Raw genomic sequence first — 26,873 nt, 5'->3', positions numbered from 1 at the left:
TTACATTCAAAGTGGCTATGTTTTCTCAACCACTGTCATGCAATCTTGGAAATTTGTTTTACAAAGTGGGAAAATATAACCTAAAAAATGCAAGTGAAAAGAAATTGTTTATATATTCTAAGTTTAGCAATTAAATAGGTCTTGTATTTAATTAAATACAAATCCTGTTTTGCAACTTTCAGTTCTCAGCTATATATTTTGTTCCCTGATCTCCTCTTGGCTTCAACTTAGTTTGGTTTCTTTCTTTCTTTCTTTCTTTCTTTCTTTCTTTCTTTCTTTCTTTCTTTCTTTCTTTCTTTCTTTCTTTGTTTTTTAGACAGTTTGGTTTCTTTGTCCATGGGAAGGTCTAACAACATTATTTCCAGGCAGCTCCACCTGGGATTTTCAGTTTGATTCATCAAACTCCTACCACACTGGGGTTGAGACACATAGGGGTGCTTGGTTTTCTAAATTTCCTTGGCACTGCCTTCCCTTTCATAGAGGTTATCTGATCTTTGTGTGCATTTCTTCCTAAATTTTCTTATAATGTTGTCATCAGTCACTCTTTGGCTACAGAGACTTCCTTTTGCTCTCTTGAGACCTGACTTTCAAGCCATCATAGTGACTTCTACCTCACATAGGCAAATTTTTACTTCCCATGTTTTAAGTACACTAGATGAACCAGGATGCTAGGAGTTTTGGCTATTCTCTACCACTAACTGGATGTGTGACTGTCTTATTGTCTATATAATGTGTTATATCTCTTGGACCAGTCTGTTCAACAGGGTAGCCATTAGCCACATGTGGCTATTTAAATTTAAATCAATTAAAATTGTATTTCCTCAGTCATTTTCAAGTGTTTAATGGTCACAAGAGGCTAGTGGCTGCCCTATTAGAAGATGCAAATTAGAATATCATTGCTGAAAATCTTATCAGATGGTGCTGGTATAAGATAGGAGTATGTGTATGTGGTTTATGAGCCTTTACAGAGAGACAAGGAGAATTTATGTTCTGAAGGGGGCTTGGGTTGAAATCCTATGAAGCCAGTTACTAAGACTTTAGGCAAGATGCCTTTTGACCTCGGTTTCCCCATCTCCAAAAACGGAGCTAATAATAGTAACTGCGGTGTAGGGCTGCTGTGGGAATTGAGTGCGGTGACACAAATTGATTTAGGATACTGCCGGGGACATCGGAAGCACAGTTCTCGTTTTTTGACCCTTAAAGATTTATGCTTCAACTTTCAGTCCTCAGAAGGATGACATGAGGAAGGTACTAGCACTACTATGCAGAAGAAGGAAATAAATGCAGAGGGTTAAATAAGTAGGCCACTGGCACAGCATGAGTGTAAGAACTGGGATTCGAACCTAGATCACCTGACTGTTCTTTCGCCCACCAATCCCCTTAACTTGCTTAATTTTTCTCCTTGGCACTTGCTAAGACTTGCACATGCCTTGCTTAGTTATTTATCAGTCTGCCTCCCTCGCTAGGACGTAAATCCCAGGCGGTCCATATTTTTGTGCTTTTCGCTCATTAACCCAATCTCCCAGAACAGTGTTTGGGAAATAACCGGTGACTCAATGGGCTGTTAGACTTCGCACACGTCTCTGAAATTTTCCTGCCTCTCCTCCGTAAAGAAAGGATAAGAAAAAGGGCCACACGGGGCAAGGTCAGGTCGGATGAGACACATCCCCGACACACAGCAAAAAATAAGTTAAGGACGCGGGTCCACAAGTCTAAATCGTAGTGCGCACGCTCCCCCTCCTTCCGCGCTCTCCCGGGCCAGCCCGCTTCCCCCGGAGGCCGGGGCCGGAAGTGCACTCGCGTCCGCTGGGCGCCGCGGGCGGAGGGACGCGCGGAGATGACGCAGGCAGCACCGGAAGCCGCTCCCCTGTGAGGTTGCAGACCCCGAGCGGCGGCCGCTGGTCCAGGTCTGTATGTGAGGCGGGGTCAGGCCGAGGAGGGGGTTCTCAGGCGCCCGCGCCTCTGCTGACCAGCGGCGCCTCGGGCCGTTTGTCTTTCTTTCTCTGCAGGCGCCATGGCTGCGGAGCGGACCCGGCCGCTGCGAGGCTCTGGCGGCCCGAGCGCGCCTAGTCGGTGTGAGCCCGGCGCGAGGTCCTGGGCCCCGGGGCGCTCGCTCAGGTCAGTGCTGCGCGGAACACGACTCTGGAAGCGGGGGACCTGGGAACGACGAACGGGTTGAAGGGATCTGGAGTTGATTTTAGAGATGGGAAAATTGAGTCTCGGAGTTACTGCCTATTAGTTGCTCAGTTTCCTTAGCCGCGAAATGAGTTAACAATGATGTTCCAGGGCTACCATGACTTTGAAAGATGATGAAGTGTGGCGAGGTGGTTTATGAAGTACAAAGCGCTGTATTAATGTGAGGGACTGCGCCATAGTTGTGGGTATGCGATGGAAACAGGTGTGTATGTGGGGTGCCGCTTGAGATACAGATAACAATATTAATGCTGAATAATAATGGTAACTGGCATTTCTTGGAAGCTTACAGTGTGTCGGGTACTGTGCTAAACGCTTTACGTGGGTTATCCGACTTAATCCTCACAAAAACCCTTGTACGGAATGCTGTGCGTGGTTGCATTTTACAAGTGAAGAGACTGAACTTGAGTTGGGTGAAGTGATTTCCCCAGGGTCACTCAGCAACAGGTGGAGTTGCAGAGCCTGTATTTAACACTGTTTCTTTCCGAGCTGTTTTTATTTATTTTAGAGCTAAAGGCGGTTTTATTTTATTTTTTTAAAGATTTTATTTATTTATTTGACAGACAGAGATCACAAGTAGGCAGAGAGGCAGGCAGAGAGAGAGAGGAAGGAAAGCAGCCTCCCCGCCCAGCAGAGAGCCCTATGCGAGGCTCTATCCCAGGACCCCGGGATCATGACCCTAGTCGAAGGCAGAGGCTTTAACCCACTGAGCCACCCAGGCGCCCCTAATGGCGGTTTTAAAATAAATAGTATATTCACATGGTTTTAAATTCAAGAAGGAGCTCCTCCTGTCGATTCCTTAGCTCTCCAGTTTTCCCGGGAGGCAACCAGGGTTACCAGCTTCTTGATATTCAAAAGATACCAGGCATGTGGATGTTTATAAATAACATGTTTTCAAAACCTCTGTACTGTAACTGCTGATAGTGCTTGATAAGAAAACAGGAAAGGTGAATCCTCCTCTCCAACAACAAATGTCTTGCTTTCGGTCTTAACTAGGCCAGGTCCTGGTGGAGAAGAGGAAAACACATATGTGATGTTTTATCCAGAATGGCTGTCTCCAATAAAACCTAGGGGTATAGTTTTGTTTTGTTTCCAGGGGGTGGCGGCTGAGAAAGATGTTAAGGTGCTTCCTATGGGACCCTGGGAAAGTCACTCCACTTCTTAGGCCATAAATTTCCTCATTTATTCGTTAAGGGCAGTAGTACGGATACTTTCCATGAAGTTCTGATAATCCAATGAGGTAATGTCTATGAGTAGTACTTGAGTCTTTTAAACCAATACAAATATGAGAGTTGCCTAAGGGAACATAGGGAGCCAATGGCAGAACTAGAGACCAAACCTAGACCTCCCAACTTCCAGTTTAGGAGTCTTCATCACGCCACCCATTTCGGAGCCTTAGTGATTGTTAATATTGAGGGCAGAAGGGCAGGTTTAATGTTTAATCTGAAGTGGGGGGGGGAAGGGCAAGACACAATGAAGTGTGGGTAGAGACAAAAATGTACCTAGTGGGAAATTCTAGCCTCAAGTCAATAACTGCCCTTAATTATAAAACTAAATCTCAGTAAGTTTGAGCCCTCGAGTTTTTCCTCCATATATTTTAAGCCATTTTAAGGGGAATTTTGTGATAAGGGTCATAGGTTGAAAGGGATGTTGGTGGCCCCATCTTTTCCAGCCTTAGGGCTACTGTAAGCTTTCGTGGCAGGTATTCATAGTGATAAAACTAAGAAAAATACCATGTGAGTTACTTCAGACTGTGAGTTAAGGATGTCCTTGCCCTGTTTCTGATTTTCATAACTCTCAAAGTGAGTGATAGCTTCCATTTTACAGATGACTGAAGTTTAGAAGTTGGTCTCAGAGTTGCCCGTAATCCCATAGGAAGTGGCTGAATCAGTAAAAGATTTGACTGACTCCAGGGCATTTTCATTTACCTCATTCTGCCTCTGTTTCTACTGTCCTTGACTTTCCCAGCAATGGGAATTGCACAGCGTTCTGGAGACAGCCCTTACATTATTGGAAAGCTCCTGTTGAATTGAAATCCTTCTTCCTGAAGTTCTGTTTGGACCTTGTGCTGCTAGTAGTACATGGTATTCCTAGAGGCTCTCCAAAAGGGTTCATTTTAGTCCTGTGACCTTAAGAAAGTTCCCTCCAAAGTCAGTTGATTTTTTGTTAGAAAAGTAAAAACTGGTGGTTTTTGTTTTGTTTTCTAATAGTGCAGAGTTGGGGAAAAAATTATTAGGGCTTAAGAGAATATCTGAATCTCAGAAATGGCTGAGTTTTTTAAAGGTGCTTATTGGAAAGTTTGTCCCATAATCTTCTGTGGTGTCATGACTACATTAATTTGGCATTCTTTAGGATGTCTCTTAGTTTTTGTCAATGGTGGAAACCTGATAACGTTTTCATGGGTATTATAAATTTGCCTTGTAGTCATTTAAATAATAATTCAGCTTCTTATAAGCAGAAATAAGCATTTCTGTGATGGATGTGTGGATACTTCTGTGTGTGTAGGTGTGAGAGAGGAAGTCCTCCACACATATTCCTGGGTAGATGTTTTGGTATATGTTTTTAACTGGCCAGTATTAATTAATTAGATTTTGTGACATTTTGTGAGTGTCCACAGAAATGGATTGTTTTGACTTGCTATGAGTGGTTTTTTGAAAGTAAAAAATTTCCAGACATGTTACAGATAGAATGTTGTTTGGATTCAGAAAGAGGAAGCTTGTCAGCTTGTTTTGTTGATAAAATTTTTGGTGAACTGATTATTTTTTGGCTGCCAAGTAAATCCATGAACTAAAATATCCTGCCTAGCCCAAACCCTGAGGATTCCAGAGTATTATTTTAAAGTTCATTCACTGTTCCCAAAACCAAACTGTTAGATAGGAGATGATATGATTGGAAGGTTTGGTTGCTTTTACTCTTTTGCGTCCAATAACATTCTTACCAAATTTGATATTGGGAAATTAATGAAAATAATTTTTACTGACCTACATGAACAAAGTTGGAAGATGAGATCTGGCTTTTGACGTAGACTTGACCTAGATGACATATATGGGAAGGAATTTATTTTCCTCTCCCAAATTAATTTGGATATAAATTTTTAAAATTAGTATGACAATCTGGTTGGAGAGTAAATGATCAGATAGAAGGAAGGTTTTTTTTAAAATTATGGAAATGTTTAAACATATGATAATAAAAAGAATAAAAAAAACCCCGTGTACCGATCATTCAGCACTAACATCTATCAACATATAGCCAACTTTGGGAAAGATGTTTGTATGGATTTGCTTTATTTTTTGTTTTCTTTTCACTCGTTTAGTCCCTTTTGTCAAAAGTGGATTGACACCTTGACACAGTATGTAATGCTGTATATTTGTAGGGTTTTTTTCTGTTCCATTTAGTCCTGGAGCAATTTGTCATTCTCCTAAAGGAGAAGGTGCTATAATCAGATAGTCACAGTGCCTCCAGATTTTATAACCAGGTTGTGATTCTCCTGGTTGTGGCTGTCATCAGAGAGAGACAGCTTGGTGTGGTTGGAAGAGTACGGATGGTGAGAGCCCTGACCTCTGGGTTGTTCTGATGCTATTTTAATAGCTCTGTTGACTGTAGGCAAATCACTTACCTTCTCTGACTTTTAACTTCCTCCCCTGCGAAGTAGAGATGATGCTTCCAGTTTTCTTGGTGTTTTCGAAGCATCAGGATTACTAATTTGACTTACTTGTGAGGCTTCCTTGACTCTCATTGCTCTGTGTGGCACATGGTTAGGAGTTGTCACCAGCTCATATGAGGCTTATAAAAACTATGTAAGGCCATGTAAGGCTTTTAGTAATTCATGTTTTAACAGGCAGTGCCATAAAGGGAGTAGAAGAACCAGAATACCTGAGCCATGTAACTTATGACATCTGCTTATGTTTCTTCCCTAAACCTTTTTGTCTGAACATCTATTGAAAAGCCAGTAGTCCGTTTTGTGATTTTGGTAACAGGTCAGGCTGTGCCTAGCGTGATAACTAAAATGTCCAGTTACTGCTCAGGAGACTTGCCTTCTGGTTGTCGTATGTTGGGGCTTGTTTTTGTGATTTTAGTACCCAAATAGAGTGTATTAAGTAAATAGTGTTATGAAGGTTTTGATGGGGGGTGGGGTGGGGAGAAGTATAATAAGTAGAATAAGCTATTTTATAATGAACACTTTGTAAATCTTTTACTGTGAAGATGCATGTAGCATGTGCTAGACTTCAAAAGGAGCAAGTCACGTACACCTAGATAAGTCTCACTGACTTGCGTTTCAGAGATCATGATTTATTAAAGTATGTTTTCTCAGTATGTATTTTCCTCTGTGTGCATGGAAGATTTTCAGGTGGAATATATTTACTGTAAAGTTGTAATGTGGTAACTAAGTTTAAGTTGTAATGCCAAGTTTTTTACACTAATTTTCATTTGTTAGCAATCTTGCTTGAACAGTCTTTTTGAGCAGAACTAATACAATATTTTGATGTGCCACAGGTAAATTTTTCCATAACCTTATGGAGAGAAAGGACTTTGAGACATGGCTTGATAACATTTCTGTTACATTTCTTTCTCTGACGGACTTGCAGAAAAATGAAACTCTGGATCACCTGATTAGTCTGAGTGGGGCAGTCCAGCTCAGGCATCTCTCCAATAACCTGGAGACTCTCCTCAAGCGGGACTTCCTCAAACTCCTTCCCCTGGAGCTCAGTTTTTATTTGTTAAAATGGCTCGATCCTCAGACTTTACTCACATGCTGCCTCGTCTCTAAACAGTGGAATAAGGTGATAAGTGCCTGTACAGAGGTGTGGCAGACTGCATGTAAAAATTTGGGCTGGCAGATAGATGATTCTGTTCAGGACGCTTTGCACTGGAAGAAGGTTTATTTGAAGGCTATTTTGAGAATGAAGCAACTGGAGGACCATGAAGCCTTTGAGACCTCATCATTAATTGGACACAGTGCCAGAGTGTATGCACTTTACTATAAAGATGGACTTCTCTGTACAGGTAAGAGCCCCTGGAACTGTTTTGTTGTTGTTTTGTATTTCATAGGGTATAATTTTAGAAACAGAAAAAAATTTACTCCTTAGGCTTGAGAATGGCAAGATTAATTATATGAGATATCTATAGTGGCATTCTCCCTTCCCCCATCCCTAACCCTTTCCTCTTTCCCTCTAGAAAACAAATCATTTTTATAAAATTGTATGAGAAGAAAGCTCCAGACATTCTTTTAAATGTGATGTGAATCAGGAAGCTATAACTATTTTTTTCAGTGCTTTTTCCTTCCATGTACAGTTCTCCACGTTGGTTAAAATTTTTTTTTCTGTCAGCATATTTTTTGAGAAAAATCAGTGGAAAAGTTGGTGTCCAGACCTAGCAAGTTAGATCAAGTAGTTAGATCATCTTGGAAGAATTACTTAACCTCTGTGTGTTTGTTTCCTTGTCTGTCTAATATGGGAAGGGAAGTATTTCTCTTTTGCTGTTAATTCCTGTGGTTCTAAGAAGACTTAGAAGAGTTTGCCCATGGAAGTTAGGTATTTTAGCCCTAAGCAATTAAGTAACTATATAACAAATAAAATAATCATTAAAATTTGGAATTATGTATGTCTTTTAATTATCATGGGCGTATGCTTCTACTTATAATCAGTGCACTTGTTTTAGGCAATACATTTTGATAGGCATTGTACATAATTCTTAGGCAATGTCTAGAATGGTTCCAGGTAGTTCTTATCAATGATCCCAATGCCTGTTCACTTTCATTGTGTCTAATATTTAGGGATACTTGGTGTTCTTTCCTCATTCAAGATAATTTCTTTCCTTCTTTAAATATTTTTGAGAGAGAGAGCAGAAGCGGGAGGGATACAGGAAGAGGGAGAGAGAGTCTCAAGCCTGCTCCACAGAGCATGGAGCCTGACACAGAGCTCAGTCTCACAGCCCTGAGATCACAACCAAAGCCAAAAATCAGGAGTCAGATGCTTAACCAACTGTGCCATCCAGGCACGCCCAAAGATTGTTTCTTTTTTCTTTTTTCTTTTTTTTAAATTTTTTATTTTATTTATTTATTTTTTTCCCAGGATAATTTCTAATAGACATTTGACTTTTACCTAAGTATATATTTGCTTTTTTAAATAGCATATACTGTTCCTTTGTCTAAATATGTCACCATTATTTGGCCAATTCAACATTAATACATATTTAGGTGGTTTCTATTTTTATGAATATCTCTGTTTGCATTTTTTTCCCTTGAATTATTTCCTTGGGGCAGAAGCCTTAAAGTAGAATCACAGATCCAGAAATACAAATGATTTTAAAGTTCCTCTTAACTGTCCTTTCCAGAGAGATCAAATTGGTGCCATGGCCACAGCAAAGTTTTAAATAACCCTCCTCTCTGAGAGTTCCACCAGACTCAATTTTAACATTTTTGAGATGTATAATTTCTCAAGGATATATATTTTCTCATGTGGTGATATATTCTCTGAAATGCTAGATACTTTGCCAGTTTTATAAAATGAACATTAAATTTAAGGCTTTTCATGGTTTCGTTTGTCATCCGAAAGTTACTCTGTGCTCATGTTACTCCCTGTCTTATAAGCCAGATTATTGGAAAGGCATCATCTGTTCTTTTATACTTTGATGTACTTTCCCATTGGGGTGATAGCTTTTCTGTGTTCTTTTTGCCTTAGGATCAATCAATGGCAGGTAGTTTTTAAAGACTAAGATGCAGTATTGCCTTTGACTCATTTTCAGAACCATATTGAGCTTTAAAAAAAAAAAAACTCTCATCAAACTTTACTTTTGAAATATAGTAAAACTGCATTAGTTATTTGAAGCAGAAGTGAATGGGACACATTCTCTGAATTCTTTAACTACCTGGAAAGTTAGTATCTATAATAACTGTGAACCCAACCCTGCATTTTAAGGTTATTTTCTAGGTGTGTCTATAGTTTGTACTTTTTATTCTGATTAAATTCATCAGGTTTGCATATTGAAAATTCTGCTTTGTCTTTTGAAAATAATCCAAAGCCTTAGTTTAATTTTTGTAATAGCAGCATCCCTGGGACCGTAACCAGTGAGAGAAGTATTTGTTATACAATCATACATGTGTTTGTTCCTTGCTGTTACTGAAGAGCTCGTGTTTTCTCCGTGGTAGAATTGGGAAATTCTGAATTTGGCAATAAGTTTCCAGTTGACATTTTTAGATTAGCCCCTTGAACAAGCAATAAAATAGTATTGCCAAAAGGATTGATGGCTGATAGTAAAACTTAACATAGCATAGTGAATTAGGTAGTTACCCTTCTGCTTAGTTCTAAAATGGTAAGAAAGGAACCTGTTGTGCTTTGTGCCGTTCAGTAGATATATATAAAATGACTTCCATGTGAAAGACAATGTGGAGGCATACATGGATGAATTAGGACAGGTCTTGCTCAGAGAATGTGCACAGTGGAATCAGGAAGGTAACCTGATTAGGTAGAAGTCTCCGTGTAGACTATGAGAGAGCAAGCACTTGCCCTTTTAGAGAAGGTAGCAGCTGCTCCACTGTAGTGAATTATTGCCATATGGGATTTAAGCTTAAAGTGATCAGATCTGATATTTAAAGTCCCAGATCTAGATTTCTGTGCAATGTTCTGTTATTTTTGTTGTTGTTGTTGTTGTTTTTGTAGTGTGCTGATTTTTAAGTATTATTCACATTTAAGTATTATTCACATTTTAAAAATATTGATTGGGTCATAGTGAGTCTGCAGGCTGCTGTAGTGTGACCTTGGCTTCTAGTTGAATAAGAAAAATAATAGCTATAAAAGAGGTGTGATCAAATGATACAGTTGAATTATATGAGGAGAACAAATCATATAGTTGTTCAGAGGAAGCAGTGCTTTCCTTCATTTGCAAAAATTGAGCGGTGTTTATGTTGAATCTTGGAAAGTGGGTGGATTTTAAGAGAGAGAAGAATAATTGCTTTCCAGTAGGAAGATCAGTATTAGCATTAGCAAAAGTGTGGAAAGGACTAAGTGTGGAGCTTATAGGAGAAGAATAAAGAACATTCATTTTAGCTGATCTCAGGATATAAGTAGGGACCCTGTGAGATTCTTAGAATATAAGCTGAAGAATTGGCTTGAGGTGTATTATAAAAACCTTAAATATTGGGAACATGAGTTTGGACGGTTTTCTGTGAGTAGTAAGAAAAAAATCTGAAAGTTTTCTGAGCTGAGAAAGGGCCAGTATCAGAGTTGTCTTCAAGTAGACCAGTTTTTCTTATTTCTATCAGACCCAGGTCCTCTTCTTATAATATATTTTGTAATATTATCTTACCTTGAACTAAAATTCATAGAAATAACCTAACCAGCACATACACGTATTTCAGAAAGTTAATGTAATACCTAAATGCTGATCCAGAGCAGAAATAAAAAGACAGTAATTTAGAATAATACACATTAAATGTGTTGTGCTCAAGCCCAGCTGTGCTAGAAGACAGAAGTGTAATGAGATGTTTGCACCTGTGTATGTACTGTTGTCATGAACATGAGGGCTCTAAGTGCAGTGTGTTGTGTTTGTACCATCAGTGGTATGACCTCAAGCAGTGAAAAAACTCTTAGCAAAGTCCCCAAGAAAGCAAAATACATTTTTCCTCAATCTATCTGGTATACTCTGAAAATTTAGAATAAACTCCATGCTTTGTAAAACAGGTCTGAGGCTCAGACAACTAAGGATAATAAGCTTTTTACTTAGGAATATCGGGCAGAATCTTTAAGCGGTAATGCAGAATACGAGACAATTCTTTTTGTGTACTGTCCCAAACATTCCATGATGTCTAGCATTTTCAGCCTTTGCCCGGTAGAGGCTAGTAATGCCCCTTACCCCAGCCCCCAAATCACTGTGACAATTGAAATCACTCCTGCACATTTCTAAAATGTTCCCTTAGGAGATGATACTGCTTCTGTTGAGACCTCTGGCATTGACAAATGTAGTTTCCAAATTAAAGTATTAGAGTATTGCAGTTTAGGTAAGAGTAAACAGAACTAGAGTTTCTAAATTAAAGTATTAGGGTAGAGACGAACCATGAGAGACTGTGGACTCTGAAAAACAATCTGAGGGTTTTGGAGGGACGGGGGGTGGGAGGTTGGGTGAGCCTGGTGGTGGGTATTATGGAGGGCACGTATTGCATGGAGCACTGGGTGTGGTACATAAGCAATGAATTCTGGAACACTGAAAAGAAATTTAAAAAATAAATAAAAAGTATTAACGTGTTGCAGTTTAGGTAAGAGTAAATAGATTTAGATTTAGAACAGTAAGGGTAGAGATTTTTTAAAGGAGCAGTTAAATGGAAGAGCTGCCATTAAAATGGAATTGACAGGATTTTGGAATGGATTGAGTATGTGGCGAGGAAAGGGTTCATTTAAAAATAACTGGGTTTTTTTTTTTTTTTTTAATAACTGGGATTTCTAGCTATATATACACCTGGGTAGTTGGTGGTACTAGTAACAAGAATAGGAAATGAAGGAATAGAGAGGGTAGAGGGAGTTCAATTTGGGATGAACTTAACGTAGTTGGATGTGAGTGGAGATTCCCATAGGTATCTGGAATGCAACATCAGAGCTCCTGGAGTAGCTCAGGGCAAGAGCAAAAGGTTGAGGGGTTAGCCACGTCACGGCTATGGCTAGAACAGGGGGATTTTAAAAGGAGTTGGAGAGGAAGAAGAATAGGATGGATCCTTGAAGAGCGTACTTAGAGAGGGAAGAGGTACAGAAGCAGAATGGTGAAGAGTTTCAAGGACATTGAAAACTGCCCGTCATGAAGAGGCAGTGGCAAATGTTTGTTCATTTAGTCATCAGAGTCAAATGCCCCCAAGAGGCAGCTGAGAGCTGAGATCTGATTCTACCAGTTAAATATTTAAACTTCACTTGATCCGGGAGTTTACTCCATTTGAGTTACAGCTCCATTTTCTGCTTACCTTTTGTTATATACCCATCCCTGTAATTTTTTATATCACAGTATTGTTTTCATCATCTTTCCTGAGTAGAGAGGGCTTGTTTTTTCTTTCATATAATGAAAAATAGTCTTCATTTATTTAGTTCCCTTTCATCTCTGGGTTGCATCATTGATGACCTGCTGCTAGTCAGTGCAGCAAACGGGAGTCCACAGGGAAGGTTGAAATAAAAATTAAATAGGAGGGGAGAATAATGGCTCCTGAAGGCATAACAGTGAAGAGTAGACTTGCAGCGCTTTAAAATGGAACTGAAATCAAGCTAATTTTCTCTGATATTTCTTTAGGGTGTAAAACTGAATATTTTCCTATATAAACTAATTTAAACAATTAGGATAAATTTTTTTTGTTTTTATCAAATTGTGGTAAAATAGACACAAGATTGAGGATCCAGTCATGCCACTTCCTAAGTCATATTTATGGAACCATCTAGATTTATCATTTTAACCATTTTTAAGTGTTGTATAATTGAGATTATCTAAGGTGCCTCGCTAGCACAGTAGGTAGCGCATCAGTCTCATAATTGAGATTATCTAGACATACTGTCCAGTATAGTAGCTACAGGCCACACAAGGCTTTTGAGCTCTTGAGATGGCGCTAGTCCAAACTGAGATGTGAAATGGGAAAATACTCAATGGATTTAGAATATAAAATATTTTACTAATTTTTTATATTGGTTATGTGTTGAAATTTTATTTTTGATACATTGGGCTAATGAAATTATGTATTTTTTTACTTTTTAAAGTAAATAATAGAAAATTTTAAATTACATATCTGAATTACTTCTGTGGTTTGTATTTTGTTTCTGTTGGACAGCGCTGTTTCCAAAGATTTTATTTTTAAGTAATCTGTACACCCAACATGGGGCTTGAACCCACACCCCAAGATCAAGAGTCACATGCTTTACCTAGTGAGCCAGCCCAGTGCCCCTCCCCAGATGATTCTGATGCCTCATATGACCATTGAGGAGCACCAACCAAGTCCCATCCCTTGTTTTATAAAAAGGAAAATGAGTCTCTAAATACTTAGAGTGACAGCAAGTATAGTCTTCATTTCAGTGTGTTCTCCTGGCATTTGTCCAGGTTGAAATTAATGCTCTTCCCTTTTCAAAATGGTATTTTCCCATTGTATGAAACAGTGGCTTTCCACCAGCCCTTAAAGGTAGAATTGTGGCCAGTTTTATTTAGTCATTTCATCTTTTCCAAAGCCAGTGATTCAGTGCTTTCCTGCATACTGTGTCCTTGTGAGTGTATTTTTTTTTATTTTCAAAACGTCTTTAACAATTCTTATTACTACTTTTTTGTTATAAAGGTAAGTTTGTGAGGCTGATTTAATCATTAGACTTTTAAACATAAAGCTAATCCTGAATTATCACCATCAGTATAATTTCATCAGATGCGGAAATAAAAGCCCACTCTTTTCTGCAGAATCTTGAGAGGCTTTATAAGCTCATTGTTGAGTTGTTGTGAATGTGTGGGAATAGTTTATCCATGGTTTTCTTAGAGGTTCCTTTACAGATTTCAGGATGGCTTAAGGAAGTAGTAGTTAGCTTTTGCAGAAGTTAGCCTGTGATCTGTGGCTTATCTTTGACTTATCTTACGAATAGAATATATTCCAGCAGACAGGTTTACTCTTCAGCATTCTTTATTCGCTCATTGTTGTTGGGTCATGGGTAGGCATGCAAATGTATACCTCCAATTGTAGGTAATACTCATCATTTCAAGCTCAAATCAGAAAGCTCGTGATAGTCAAAGGTTTATGAAATTTTGCAAGTGCAAACACCAGGGGATGCTTTGTCTAGTACTATTCTGTTGCCTGGAAAGTTAAGGAAAGAGGACTAAACCAGAAAACCTGCATTCAGTCCCTGTGCTATTCACACCATTTTGGTGACCCTGAGTGAGTTACTACCCTCCCCATGCTTTGCTTTTTTCAGCTATTAAGTGGAAATGCTAGAAGAGGGGATCATGAGGTTCTACTTGAAGAATACCATGGTTTGGGGATTGACTTTCTTTCTTTAGTGTTTGGTTTCTTACTAACTTCCCTGTTTTTCTCTTGAAGGGTCAGATGACTTGTCTGCAAAACTGTGGGATGTGAGCACAGGACAGTGTGTTTATGGCATCCAGACCCACACTTGTGCAGCAGTGAAATTTGATGAGCAGAAGCTTGTGACAGGCTCCTTTGACAACACTGTGGCCTGCTGGGAATGGAGTTCCGGAGCCAGGACCCAGCACTTCCGGGGGCACACAGGGGCGGGTGGGTTGCCCTTTTTCAGGGGTTTCTACAGTTACTTTAACCTCTCATTCCTTAAAACCAGGAGCCAAGAATGTGACCCCGTTTTGTTTTCTTTTTGTTTTTTAACTTAACCTGCCTTTCCCTCCTATTATTTCTTAGTCATAGCCATTAATCCCTTTACTTAAGGCATTCCTATTTGGAATTTTTTCCAGAATTTTGCTTTTCTGTGGCGTATTTCAAAACTCTTCTGTGTACCCTTGTGCTGGGAGGGGGTGGTTTTCCTTGACGTATTTCATTTATACCGTGTTGAACAGTCAGTTCATTTTGCTTTTGTCAGATTCCATACCTCCAAATTGAGCAAGTCCTACACTTGTAAATTCAGTCTACTCTGTTTGTAGAATCAGGGCTGAAAATCCTTTGAGTGACAGTAGTTCTCAGATTGTATGATCTGCACATACTATGTTGAGTTGGATCTTGGTTGACAATTGATTAAAATAAACCAGTGCCTAGAGATAAGATAAACATACCTGAGTATTCCTAGTAGTTTTATAGTGGCCTAGTGTGTAGAAACTGGTCATTTGAATATAGCCTCGAGACCTGAGCTGCTAATCTCTGCTGCATTGTATTTTGGAGCTTTGTGCAGAAATCATGTTGAGCTGTTTCCATCCTCTTGTGCTTCAGCTCCCTTCTTCCTTTTCTCCGCTTACTCACTGCCTCAGCCCTGGAGTCATAGTCTAGGATCTTAAGCATCCCGTTTTATGAGCAGTCTTCTTGGACTCCCTTCTGCTGTAGGTTTCCCAATAACCTGAATTTTGTCATAACACTCACCATACAAATGAGTATGGTAATCCAATTCCCCACCAGGCTATACATGCCAGAAGGACAGGGACCCTGCCTGTCTTATTCACCCTTAGATCCTGAGTTCCTTTTATTGTGTCCGGTGCTCAGTAATACTTTGAAGTGAACCTAGCTATTTTGCTGAAAACAATTTTTTCCCTATTCTGTTTGTCATCTTAAACATTTTTCCTCTGTTACCACTTGCTTGTTATAGAAATAAATATTGGAAGATATATGATTTAGCATGGTATATATTAAATTGAGTGTACTGTTCCATATATTAGGATGTACATTCCAGGTGATTTTATACCTGATCAACTTTAAGACCTCTGCTCTAAAAAAATTTCATCTTTGCTGTTCCCTGGACATTGCTATGGCTTTTCCTAACTCCATGCCTTTGCTGTTCCCTCTACCTGCAATATTCTCTTGTCTTGATAAACTCTACTCATCCTTCAGGGCCATCTCCAATATCGCCTCCTCCCTGAAGTCCTCCCTGATACCCCTGGGCAGAGTTAGTCATTCTCCTTGCTGTTTCCCTAGCAAGAGGTAAACATTTAAATTTTTTGGACTCCTCCTTTACCCTTAGACTGAGTTCCTTAAGGAAAAGCCCAGTGTATATCTCTGGGTCCCCAATGTTCCTTTAGAGTTTGGCAGGCATTTAAAAACAAATGTTTGAGAATTTGCTATACTCAGGCACTGTTTTAGGTGCTGGGGGTACACCCCTCAAGAAATTCAGATAGTTGGAGAGAATGGCTTAGTCTCACCTTTGAGATACTTATGTGTGTTTTGTTTTTCTCATTACACTGGCTTTTCTTGCTCATGGGTATTGTTCTTGACATTTTGTCTCATTGTGAAGAATAGTGCATATCTGAATAGGGCCACCTATGTTGTTTTTTCCCTGCATGAGTTGGATTGGTTTTGTGGTATGTCAGGCAGGCAGGCCTGAGTGGGAATGCCATTATCTCCAGCACTGGTTTTACCTCTCACTTCGAAGCTAGTACAAGTATAAGAGATTGTGTCATTCCAGGGATGTTCCATCCTTAGAAGAATAAGCTATAATAATAACAAGAATTTTGAAATGAATACATTTTTTATCATAAAATCTTAGTTGAGTAGCACCATTCTTACAGTATCTCTGGCTGAGAATTACACAGTTGGTCAGCTAGGAGAATGAACATGATTGAACTCTGTTATAAAAGACCCTCACAGGGGCATGTTTTAACTTTGTGTGTGTTATATATACTAGTGTTTAGCGTTGACTACAATGATGAACTGGATATCTTGGTGAGTGGCTCTGCAGACTTCACTGTGAAAGTATGGGCTCTATCTGCTGGGACATGCCTGAACACACTCACCGGGCACACGGAATGGGTCACCAAGGTAGGAAGACTTATAGAAGAAATCTCCTTGACATCAGGTTTTTTTGTTTTTGTTTTTGTTTTTTTTTAAGATTTTATTTATTTATTTGACAGACAAAGATCACAAGTAGGCAGAGAGGCAGGCAGAGAGAGAGGAGGAAGCAGGCTCCCTGCTGAGCAGAGAGCCAGATGCGGGGCTCGATCAGGACCCTGGAATCATGACCTGAGCCGAAGGCAGAGGCATTAACCCACTGAGCCACCCAGGCGCCCCTGACATCAGGTTTTGTAGGGGTGTGGGAGCTGTGGATGGGGTGGAGGATGGTAGGTGCTGTCTTGTTAAGTGGTAGGTGAGCCCTAAAATGGAACAGATGTACCCACAATGCACGATGGCCTACAACAGCGACCAGCCAAGTAAAGGACACTTGATAAATAGTTTAACAAATGAATAACTCACGGGCATGGAAAAATGCCCACAGTGTGTTTGGTGGGTAGAGGGAACAAATAAAACAGGTCATAGACAAAAAACTACATTATAGAGTATGATCAATTTCTGAATAAATGTGTTATGCACCAAAATGTTACAGGTTATTATTACTTATGGAATTGTAGGTGCTATTTTTCCTTTTAGGATAAACATGTATCTTTTTTAATCACGAAAGCAGTTTTCATCTTGAAAAAATAATAGTTGTAAGAAATGGGATAAAGAAAAATGTATGAGATTTTTAAAAGAATATTGTTTTCTTGTTTTCAAAAAAAGGTGATTATGAGGATCAAATGCAGTATTAATCATGGGAATGTCATATAGAAACACTTTTCCTGAGCTTCCCATTCCTTCCTGTGTGGGACAGCGGATAGAGGAGTGAGCAAAACAGACTTGGGCTTGACACAGACATTAGCCCAGTAGGAGAGAGAGTTATTAAACAGTAATTTCACAAATAAATGTACAATTACAAATGGTGTTAAGTGCTGTGAAGGCAAAGTGCGGTGCTCTGTGAAAATGTCTAGAAGGTATCTAATTCATTCAGGGAGAACTTCTTGAGAAGGGACAAAACATGAAGAAGAAATTGGAGGTAACTAGATAAAGAGTAAAGTGCAGTGTTTCAGAGTATGTGGTATGTGCCCAGGCCCTGGGGTGGGAAAGATCCTAGAACAGTTGTTGGTCTGAAGGCCAGTGGAGCTGTGCTATGGTTGGGGGTGGTATGGAAGAGGTGGCCATCGTGTAGGCCTTCCTTGGCCGTGTTAAAGATTTGGGTGTCTTATGTGTAGTAGGAAACAGTTGAGCGTTCTCAGCACGAAACTTTGATTTATGTTTTAAGAAAATAAATGCTAAGTAAAAAATGGATTGGAGTTGGGACACAAACAGACCCAGGTAGGCCAAGTAGGCTTTTGCAGTAATCTAAGCAAAAGATACCTATGGCATGGACCCACATGGCAGTGAAGAAAGAGAAGAGCCCACATGAAGGCTATGTCTTTAAGGGAAAGCCAGCTGAACTTACTGACTCACAGGTAACGAAGAAGGAGGAATTAGAGCTACCCAGTGGGTTTTAGGTCAGGCAGGTGAATGTGTTTTTCTGAAATAGGCAGAGCTAAAAGGGTGGTTTGTGAGAAGATCAGTAACATCACTAAACTGTACACTTAAAATGGTTGAGAATAGTACATTTTATGTTATGTATCTTTTACCACAGTTCTGTATTGGGTACATTGACTATTTAAGCATTTTTTTTTTTTTACATTGTTTAAATGGAAAAGTTACATAAGACATTCTCGTGTTTTGTTAAAAACACTGGACTTGGGACCAGGACGCTGACTGTGTGATGTCTTAAGGCAAGTCACTTCTCCCTTTAGGGCCTGAGTTTCATCTGGTAAATGTTCCTGTGAATTCTGAAGGAGATGATGGGACGGGACCCAGCAGGGCATCTGGGTGTAGTAGGTCTGTCAGTTTCAGTTGAATCTGGAGCGCAGACTACTGGAGAAGTGAGCTTGGCCTCCCTCTCACTTGATGCTGACTTACTATAAAAATAACTAGCCGCTAAATGTTTACAGACTTTCCCAAGGGCTAATGAAATGTTAGCTTTTATTACATCATCATCCTCATTTAACTGTTTTATTTCATTTTCATTTCAGTTATGAGAGATAATAAATGCCTCATCCCCTATTTTAAAGATGAGGAAATTAAGAAACAAAGATGCTGGCTGGTCTTGCCCAAGGTTACAGAGTCAGTATATGGCAGATTCTGGTCCCAGGTCCAGTGCTTTTTCCATTATAATGCATCTGCTCAGGAAAACAAATCATTCGTATTTGCTTTTAGGTCTGTGGGCTGTTTTCTTTCCTATTCCTCTCATTTTCTATAAAGTCACATTTTACAGTTTTTAAAATCGTTTCTAATGTTTGCTTCCAGACTAAAGCAGAAATTAAATGCTGCCGCCAGCATTAGACAATTTTACATCCTGCTGACATTATAGAGAATCTGTTTGTACTAACTAGAGGCTAACGTCATAGAATTACAGCTTAGCTCTTCTAGCATACCATCTCATTTCAGGCCTTTTTTCATATTTTAATTTTTAAAAAAGTGATATAGGAATAGTTTTAAAAGGATCATTCTGTAACATGGATGTTTATATTTCTAGGTGGTTTTGCAAAAGTGTAAAGTCAAGTCTCTTTTGCACAGCCCTGGAGACTACATACTCTTAAGTGCGGACAAATATGAGATCAAGGTGAGGTTTTCTCCTCCATTAATTTGCCTCATTAAAGAAAAAATGGGAAATACAAGAAAATTAAAATGGTATAGCACAGAGGGAATATTTCAAGGGAAGCAGGAATGTCTTAGTATAAACCATCTTAAACTCCTTGGGAAGAGAATTACTCATTCTGTGTATGAAGACGTTTCTTTTTTTTTAAGATTTTATTTATTTATTTGTCAGAGAGAGAGAGAGAGACTAAGGACAAGCAGGGGGAGCAGCAGTTAGAGGGAGAAGCAGGCTCCTGGCTGAACAAGGAGTCTGATGCAGGACTTGATCCCAGGATCTTGGGATCATGACCTGAGCCGAAGGCAGACGCTTAACCACCTGAGCCACCCAGGAGTCCCGTGTGTATGAGGCAGGTTCTACCCCTGATTTGTAAATGAGGAAAAAAAGATCCATAGAAATTTATCTTCATATTCTGTTTTCTTAAGACCCATATCTCATACCCTTTTAATTCTTAGATCTAAACTATGAAAACATAAAAATCTACTCGTGTTAAAAAAAAAACAATTTGCAAAAAGTTTATGGAGCACTCTCATATGTGTTCTTACTGCATTTTTTAAACCATTCCAGTGGTAGGTGTCTTCATTGTGGGAACTGAGGTTCAGAGAGGTTAAGAATTTTACCCAAGATCACACACTACATACATGTATCATCAGAGCTTGAACTATAAAAACTGTGGTCTTTCCGATTTACTTCACTTTTTATCTGGCTTCGGCAAATGCAAATCACATTGTTTAAGGACAGGTTTTTCTATGGTGATGTGATCTGTCATCGTCCCTTATTTTCTTTTATCTGTAGATTTGGCCAATTGGGAGAGAAATCAACTGTAAGTGCTTGAAGACATTGTCTGTCTCTGAGGATAGGAGTATCTGTCTGCAGCCAAGACTTCATTTCGATGGCAAATACATTGTCTGTAGTTCGGCACTGGGTCTCTACCAGTGGGACTTCGCCAGTTATGATATTCTCAGGTAATGTTTTTCTGAGCCTTCCCTTTGACAGTCTATTCCCGTTTATCTTTTTGTTGTGGTTTAATATTAAAGACAAAACTAAATATTGGATGAACCAGTCAGTAGCTTGAATCTGGGAAATGTCATAAACAGAGTTATATGCTGAAAATCACACACATAAAAAATATTTTAGAGGCAATTATTATAGAGTTTTATGCCAGAGTCTAGAAGATCTAAGTTTTGATCTGTCCCCTTACTATGTCACTTCCCCTTTCAGAATTAAACCTGCTGGGCAACCCTCTTGTGTCCCCTCCCTCTTTGGGAGCTTTATACTAGCCCTCAATAAACTTTGCTGCCCACCAAAACAAACAAGCAAACAAAAAAAACTGTGCTTTTCAGGAAAATGAGGGGCTTGGATGAAGAGATCTTTCAGGTCCCTAGTTCTGATACATTAAAAAAAAATTTTTTTAAGGTTTTAGACAGATAATGTGTATTTAGTAAAATAATGATATATTTATTTTCTTATTTTAATTCCAGTATAGTTACCACTGTAGTGTTATATTAGTGTCAGGTGTACAATATAGTGATTCAACATACACTGTACATACATACATATACCACATCTTTATTCATCTGTTGATGGACACTTGGGCTGCTTCCAAATCTTGGCTGTTGTTAATAACTGCTGCAGTAAAACATCAGGATGCGTGTATCCCTTTGAATTAGTGTTTTCTATTCTTTGGGTAAATACCTAGTAGTGCTGTTACTGGATTGTAAGGTAGTTCTGTATTTTTAACTTTTTGAGGAGCCTCCGTACTATTTTCCATAGTGGCTGCACCAGTTTGCATTCCCACCAGCAGTGCAGGAGGGTTCCTTTTTCTCCACATCCTCGTCAACTTTTGTTATTTCTTATGTTTTTGATTTTAGCCATTCTGACAGGTACGAGGTGATACCTCATCATGGTTTTTTGTTTTTGCTTTAGATTTTATTTATTTGAGAAACAGCAAGTGAGCATGAGCAGGGAGAGAGAAGCAGACTCCCCACTGAGCAGGGAGCCCAATGCAGGAATCGATCTCAGGACTCTGTGATTGTGACCTGAGTTAAAGGCAGATGCTTAATGCACTGACCACCCAGGCACTCCTCATCATGGTTTTGGTTTGCATTTCCCTGACGATGAGTGATGTTGTACATCTTTTCATGTGTCCATTGGCCATCTGTATGTCTGGTTCTGATATTTTAAGTTCTGCTTCCTGTTCAGTGGAACTCCGCATTGAGGGATCAAGTGGCCTTCTGTTGACTGGTAGAAAGACAGAGGTATTTAGAGAAAAATAAAACTTACAGGATTTCCCTCCAAAGAAATAAATAAGAAGAGGTCCATGGCCAAATAATTTTGTGATTTACTGCATACCTTAGACTCTTCTTGGAGATTGATGGTATCTGTAAGCATGTTGGAGGCTAATGGAAGCCAGTGCTATATGGTGACTAAGAGAACTTATTTTGGTGGGACAGCTGGGTGGCTCAGTTGGTTAAGCATCCCAGCTCTTGATTTTGGCTCAAGTCATGATCTCAGGGTTGTGAGATCAAGTCCCATGTCAGACTCCACTCTGTGCGTGGGGTCTGCTTGGGGATTCTCTCCCTCTTTCCCTCTGCCCCTGCACACACCCCCACCCCCGCCCCAGGCATGCATGCTCTCTTTCTCTCTCTCTACAAAAAGAGAGAGAAATTATTTTGGTTATAATCCTTGATTTAAAACCCAGCATCACCTCCTGTAAGTTGGAGGATTGTATATAAGTTTCTTAACGTTTCAGTTAACCTTTCAGATCAGTTTCCTGATCTGGAAAGTGAAGATCAGATGAAATGCCTGTGAGGACCAAGCACAGGACCTGGTGGATAGTTATTACTGACAGCTCTGAGAAGCCCTGCATAAAGAAGCCTGCTTGAGCTCGTTTAGCCTACTGTGCCTCACACTCACTGTACACAGAACCTTTCTTTTAAGGAACACCTATTACCAGCTCCCAGAATTAGTGTTCTGCGGCATGGTTCAGAAAATGCTGACTTGGAGTAGAACAGAAAATTGAATGTTCTCGTCATTGTTTTTATGCATGACTGTTTGAGGTCAGCTGTATGGGATCTGTCAAAGCAGGACTTTGGCAGGCCCTGCCTCTCTGGTCATACAGTTATAACCCCTTTTATATCTTCCTAGAATCAGACTTACATTTCTAACCAATTAGGATTCCAAACTGTCAGAATCATTTCTAGAAATGATTGATAATTATGCTTTGAGAAAAAAAGACTGAAACAGGTCCCAGAGAACATTAGTCTAAGTGTTTCATTCTATAGATGGGGAAAATGAAGCCAAGAGTGGGTATGGGCCTTGCCAGCATCCCATAGCTCACCCTAATCCTCCATCCATCCATCCATCCATCCACCATCTGTCTGTCTGTCTGTCTATCCACCATCCTGGCATCATCTTGCAGGCATATGCTTAAAGTACCAGCAAGCCAGAGAGGAGGAACTTTTTTTTTTTTTTTTTAAAGATTTTATTTATTTTTTTTGACAGAGATCACAAGCAGGCAGAGAGGCAGGCAGAGAGAGAGAGAGGAGGAAGCAGGCTCCCCGCTGAGCAGAGAGCCCGATGTGGGGCTTGATCCCAGGACCCTGAGATCATGACCTGAGCCGAAGGCAGAGGCTTAACCCACTGAGCCACCCAGGTGCCCCGAGGAGGAACTTTTGAAGGAACTTCAAATCCAAGTAGTCACTGTGGGAAAATCAGATCTTTTACAGTTTGGTATTGTTTTTGTTTTTAAAGATTTTATTTATTAGAGAGAGAGAGCATGAGCTGGGAGAGGGAGAAGCAGACTCCTGCTTGAGCAGTGTGCCTGATGCAGAGCTCGATTCCAGGACTCCAGGATCGTGACCTGAGCCAAAGGCAGACGCTTAATCACTTGACCCACCCAGGCACGCTGTGTTGTTTTTGTTTTCAATTAAGACTTGGATGGAAGGGATGGAGAAGTAGGGTGGAATAGAGGTATCATCATCTTTTTAATGCTTTGAGTTTCTAAGAGTTTTAATTTGATCCTGCATCTGCCTTTCTCATGTATGTATTTTTCTCACTCTGAGTGGCATGTACAGAGTCCAGAGGCCCCGATGAAAGTTGTGTTAATTTGGGGATTCGGATACACTAGCTTTGAGCAATAAAGCTGCAGAATTGTTTGCTGCTAAGAAGTGTTAGATTCAGATTTCTTGGAAGGGGGGCCGTTTTATCTCTTGCCTCCTCCCCACCTGCCGCAACACAAATAAACCAGCCTCTTTTGAAATCTTAGTGCAACTCCTTTGGCCTCAGTTGCTAAGATCAGATAGGGCTGCTTATGCTTTGAAGCTAACTGACAAGAAGCAAAGCACAAATGGTAGCATGTTGCTCAATAAATCTATGCTATGACGCAATCTCTGGAGCTGAGTTCTCTTAGTACAGCAAGCAGGGTTATTTAAGTTCAAGGGCCCAGACTACAGAGCAGGGATGTCTGTTTACAGTTCTAAAGTAATCAGAGTTAAAGGGGCTGCGAGCCTGTCAGGACCTGCATTCTCTGCAACATACATGTGCTTCAGTCTGGAGTCAGCGCATCTTCACCAGGCTTAAGTGCTATCCCCAGCCACCCAGTTATCTAAATTTCTGGTTATTTCCTGCTTTGCATTGGTGATGTGGGGCTTACTAGACTTTCTTGCTGTTTTCCCAGTTTCCTTTGGATTTGCTTTGTAGGCATTTCCATTTGCCTGTGTTCATTGCACCACGGCTGCATTCATTATGTGCTACAGATAGTTACTGAGCACTGCCTATGTTTTAGGTATCGGGATCTACGCTGGGAGCCTGCAGAAATACTCACCACACTGGTGGAAATTACTAACCCACAGGAGGGAAGATTGATATTAAATAGCTAATTACCTAGAGATGTTTTCATGGTTGGGCTAAGGGCCACACTGTGTGGAGTAAGTACTTCAAGACCCCACGTAGTTGAGGAATAAGGGAAAGCTGCTTTGAAGAAGAGGTTTGGGTTTAGCACTGAAGGACGAGTATCTGCCTTAACCGTCAGTGGGCGTTCAGTAAGGAGCATTGGAGATCAAGAAACCAGTCTGTTCAAAGGCCCTAAGACTGAAGGAGCCTGTTGCTGGAGATGTGCGAGCAGTAGAGAGCCCTCAAAGGGTTTAAAGTTAAATGAGGTGGTAATAGGATTAGATTTTAAGGTGAGATTAACTGATTGAAAGGGGCCAAGAGTAGATGTGGTGAAACCAATTGGAATTGTCGGCAGCCGTGCAGGCAAAAGATGACATCTTGGATCAGAGTCGTGGCAATTTAGATAATAGTGAATAAAATAGGAGAAAATTTAAGAGGTAAAATCAATAGATGGTGGTGATTGAATTTGTGGCTTGAATAAGGAGGAGAGTTGGATGGTTGCCATGTTTCCTAGCTTGAGTAATTGGGTGAAGGAGCAAGCCAGGAAGTAAGAAGGAGAAACAGGTTTGGCCAGCAAGTTCGGTTTGGGACAGAGTGAGTGAGGGACAGGTCTTCTTCATGACAAAATCCCTTTCCCTTCCTATTGTCAGGTGAAATCTGCTTTGCTGTAACTCTCTGCCTTGGACCTAGTTCTCTCTTCTAGAGCTCATCATGTCTGGCCTCACACATCCTTCATTTCGTATTTACAGGTGGTGATCAGCTCTAGTTTCCCTGTCCCTGCAAATTCTGTTTCTCTCCCTCTCAGCTGATCTCCTTCACCTGTTCCTTATTTGTCCCGGTTACCAGGCCCTGCCCTTTCTGGTTGACCTCTTGGACAGTAGTGTCCTTGTTGACACTCAAGTTAATTGACCTCTCATGGGGCCCAAACCTATTTTTCCAGAGCAGAATTTGCATATCCTTCTCTCATAGCTCTTTTCCTAGTGCCTCCAAATTATCTAAGCATGCTCACGAAAGACTTAAGTGTGCAGACAACAGACTATGCTTTTTTGTTTTTCATTTATGCTGCTGTTTGGCTGGATCGCTCCCACTCTGTGCCTTTGTCATCAGCATTTGGGGAAGGTGAAGGCTGTCCTCCCACTCCCTGAGTTTTCTCTAACAACTTCTGAAGCATTTATTATTAATGTTTCTGGATTATTTAGGAAAACTTTAATCTTTCAGCCTCTACTGTTTTTATAGTTTGCTACCTGCTGAATAGAGTAGCACGTGAGTCCCTTGGTTTCCAGTCTTTACTCCAGGCTTTAAGAGGCTGATCGTATTCTAGGATTTGATGAATCCATCTTTTTACCTAGTCATAAGAGTGATCAGACCCCAGTTCTTATTGGTAACTGGTAATCCTTAGGCAAAGTATGTACCTCAACTAGACTTCAGTTTTCACATCTTGGAAATGAGATGTTAAGTGAGATAATCTGGGTGGGCATTTTGTGCTTCCGTAAATGTTCATCAGATGCTGCCTTTCTCCTTACATGCCTATGTTACCATGTCATCGTGAAGGGTTCTTCCCCCACCCTTTCTTAAGGAAGTTCAGTGTTTTGTCTCTTCTTTTTTATGTAAAACTTTCATTTAACTCTCTAAGTTTTCTTGAATTTTGCATTGTTTTTCTGTGTCTCCAGAAAAGATTACAGCGGCAGAAACAGAAGTAATATTGCCTTCTGGTTCATGTCTCCTAACTCTTGTCTTTGTAGGGTCATCAAGACTCCTGAGATAGCAAACTTGGCCTTACTTGGCTTTGGAGATATCTTTGCCCTGCTGTTTGACAACCGCTACCTGTACATCATGGACTTGCGGACAGAGAGCCTGATTAGCCGCTGGCCTCTGCCAGAGTACCGGAAATCAAAGAGAGGCTCGAGCTTCCTGGCAGGCGAAGCGTCCTGGCTCAATGGATTAGATGGGCACAATGACACGGGCTTGGTGTTTGCCACCAGCATGCCTGACCACAGTATTCACCTGGTGTTGTGGAAGGAGCACGGCTGACGCCACAAGCTGACCACCGCTGACTGACTTTGGGTGCCAGGGCTGCGGGTTTTCAGTGCAACCTTTCTGGCAGCCGACTGCATGAACCAAAGTTCTCACCTAACGGTATCATCGCGCAGTGCACAATCATTTATCTGTGTTTGCCAGGGGGCCAGGGCTCGGGGCGGGGGAGGGCTTGTTTTCTTGACACACAGCACAGCATGCTAATGACTTCATTTGTACTTAGTTATGTTGGTCAGTATAAGAGGATGCATTTGGGATTCATCTTTCTTGAATATTCGTTTTTAGTAAAGAAGGTTAAATGGTTCATTAATCTGCTAATTGGTTGCCTATAAAAACACATTCAGTCTATTAAAACTTCTTATTATCGCCTTTTTTTCCTTTTGAAGTTGAAGCAAAGGTGCTATGATGTTGTTCCAGCAACTTCTTTCACGTGGGGCTTAGCTTTTATAACCATCAGTGTTATAAAGACCGCTGAGTCCTGTGACATTCAAAAACTCTTCACCAAATACCAGTTCTAAAGAAAGTCTGTCTTCCAGGGCAAATCAAGTTCTACAAATTGATTGTTCACAACACATTCTAAACTCTAGCACTTGGCAGAGTCAA

General features: G+C 40.3%; 1 protein-coding gene across 3 annotated transcripts; it reads left to right on the top strand.

Moving 5' to 3' along the window:
* The first annotated feature begins 1,828 nt into the window (after positions 1–1,828).
* FBXW2 (F-box and WD repeat domain containing 2) lies at positions 1,829–26,655 on the top strand. 3 transcript variants are annotated; one of them, XM_080819895.1, is made up of 9 exons: positions 1,829–1,907; positions 2,010–2,118; positions 2,287–2,398; positions 6,780–7,197; positions 14,228–14,422; positions 16,485–16,618; positions 19,224–19,310; positions 20,139–20,308; positions 25,979–26,655. In XM_080819895.1, the coding sequence occupies exons 3-9, from the start codon at positions 2,384–2,386 to the stop codon at positions 26,265–26,267; spliced, it is 1,308 nt and encodes a 435-aa protein (XP_080676021.1). In that variant the 5' UTR covers positions 1,829–1,907; positions 2,010–2,118; positions 2,287–2,383; the 3' UTR covers positions 26,268–26,655. The 3 variants fall into 3 exon arrangements, with proteins under 3 accessions (XP_080676021.1, XP_080676022.1, XP_080676020.1); XM_080819896.1 differs by lacking the exon at positions 2,287–2,398; XM_080819894.1 differs by lacking the exon at positions 2,287–2,398 and having other exon boundaries at positions 6,688–7,197.
* The last annotated feature ends 218 nt before the right edge of the window (positions 26,656–26,873 follow it).

This window comes from Martes martes, assembly GCF_963455335.1.
Source record: "Martes martes genome assembly, chromosome: 12".
Lineage (NCBI taxonomy): Eukaryota > Metazoa > Chordata > Mammalia > Carnivora > Mustelidae > Martes > Martes martes.
The sequence above is the reverse complement of the archived record's forward strand: the minus strand, read 5'-3'. Positions and strand labels throughout refer to the sequence as shown.

What these genes read in the sequence shown, in the direction of transcription:
- FBXW2 (XM_080819894.1), top strand. Translation starts at nt 6,708, where the DNA reads ATGGAGAGAAAGGACTTTGAGACATGGCTTGATAACATTTCTGTTACA. An exon ending in AGATGGACTTCTCTGTACAG is followed by an intron (nt 7,198 to 14,227) that starts GTAAGAGCCCCT and finishes TTTCTCTTGAAG; the next exon opens with GGTCAGATGACTTGTCTGCA. An exon ending in CGGACAAATATGAGATCAAG is followed by an intron (nt 19,311 to 20,138) that starts GTGAGGTTTTCT and finishes TTTTATCTGTAG; the next exon opens with ATTTGGCCAATTGGGAGAGA.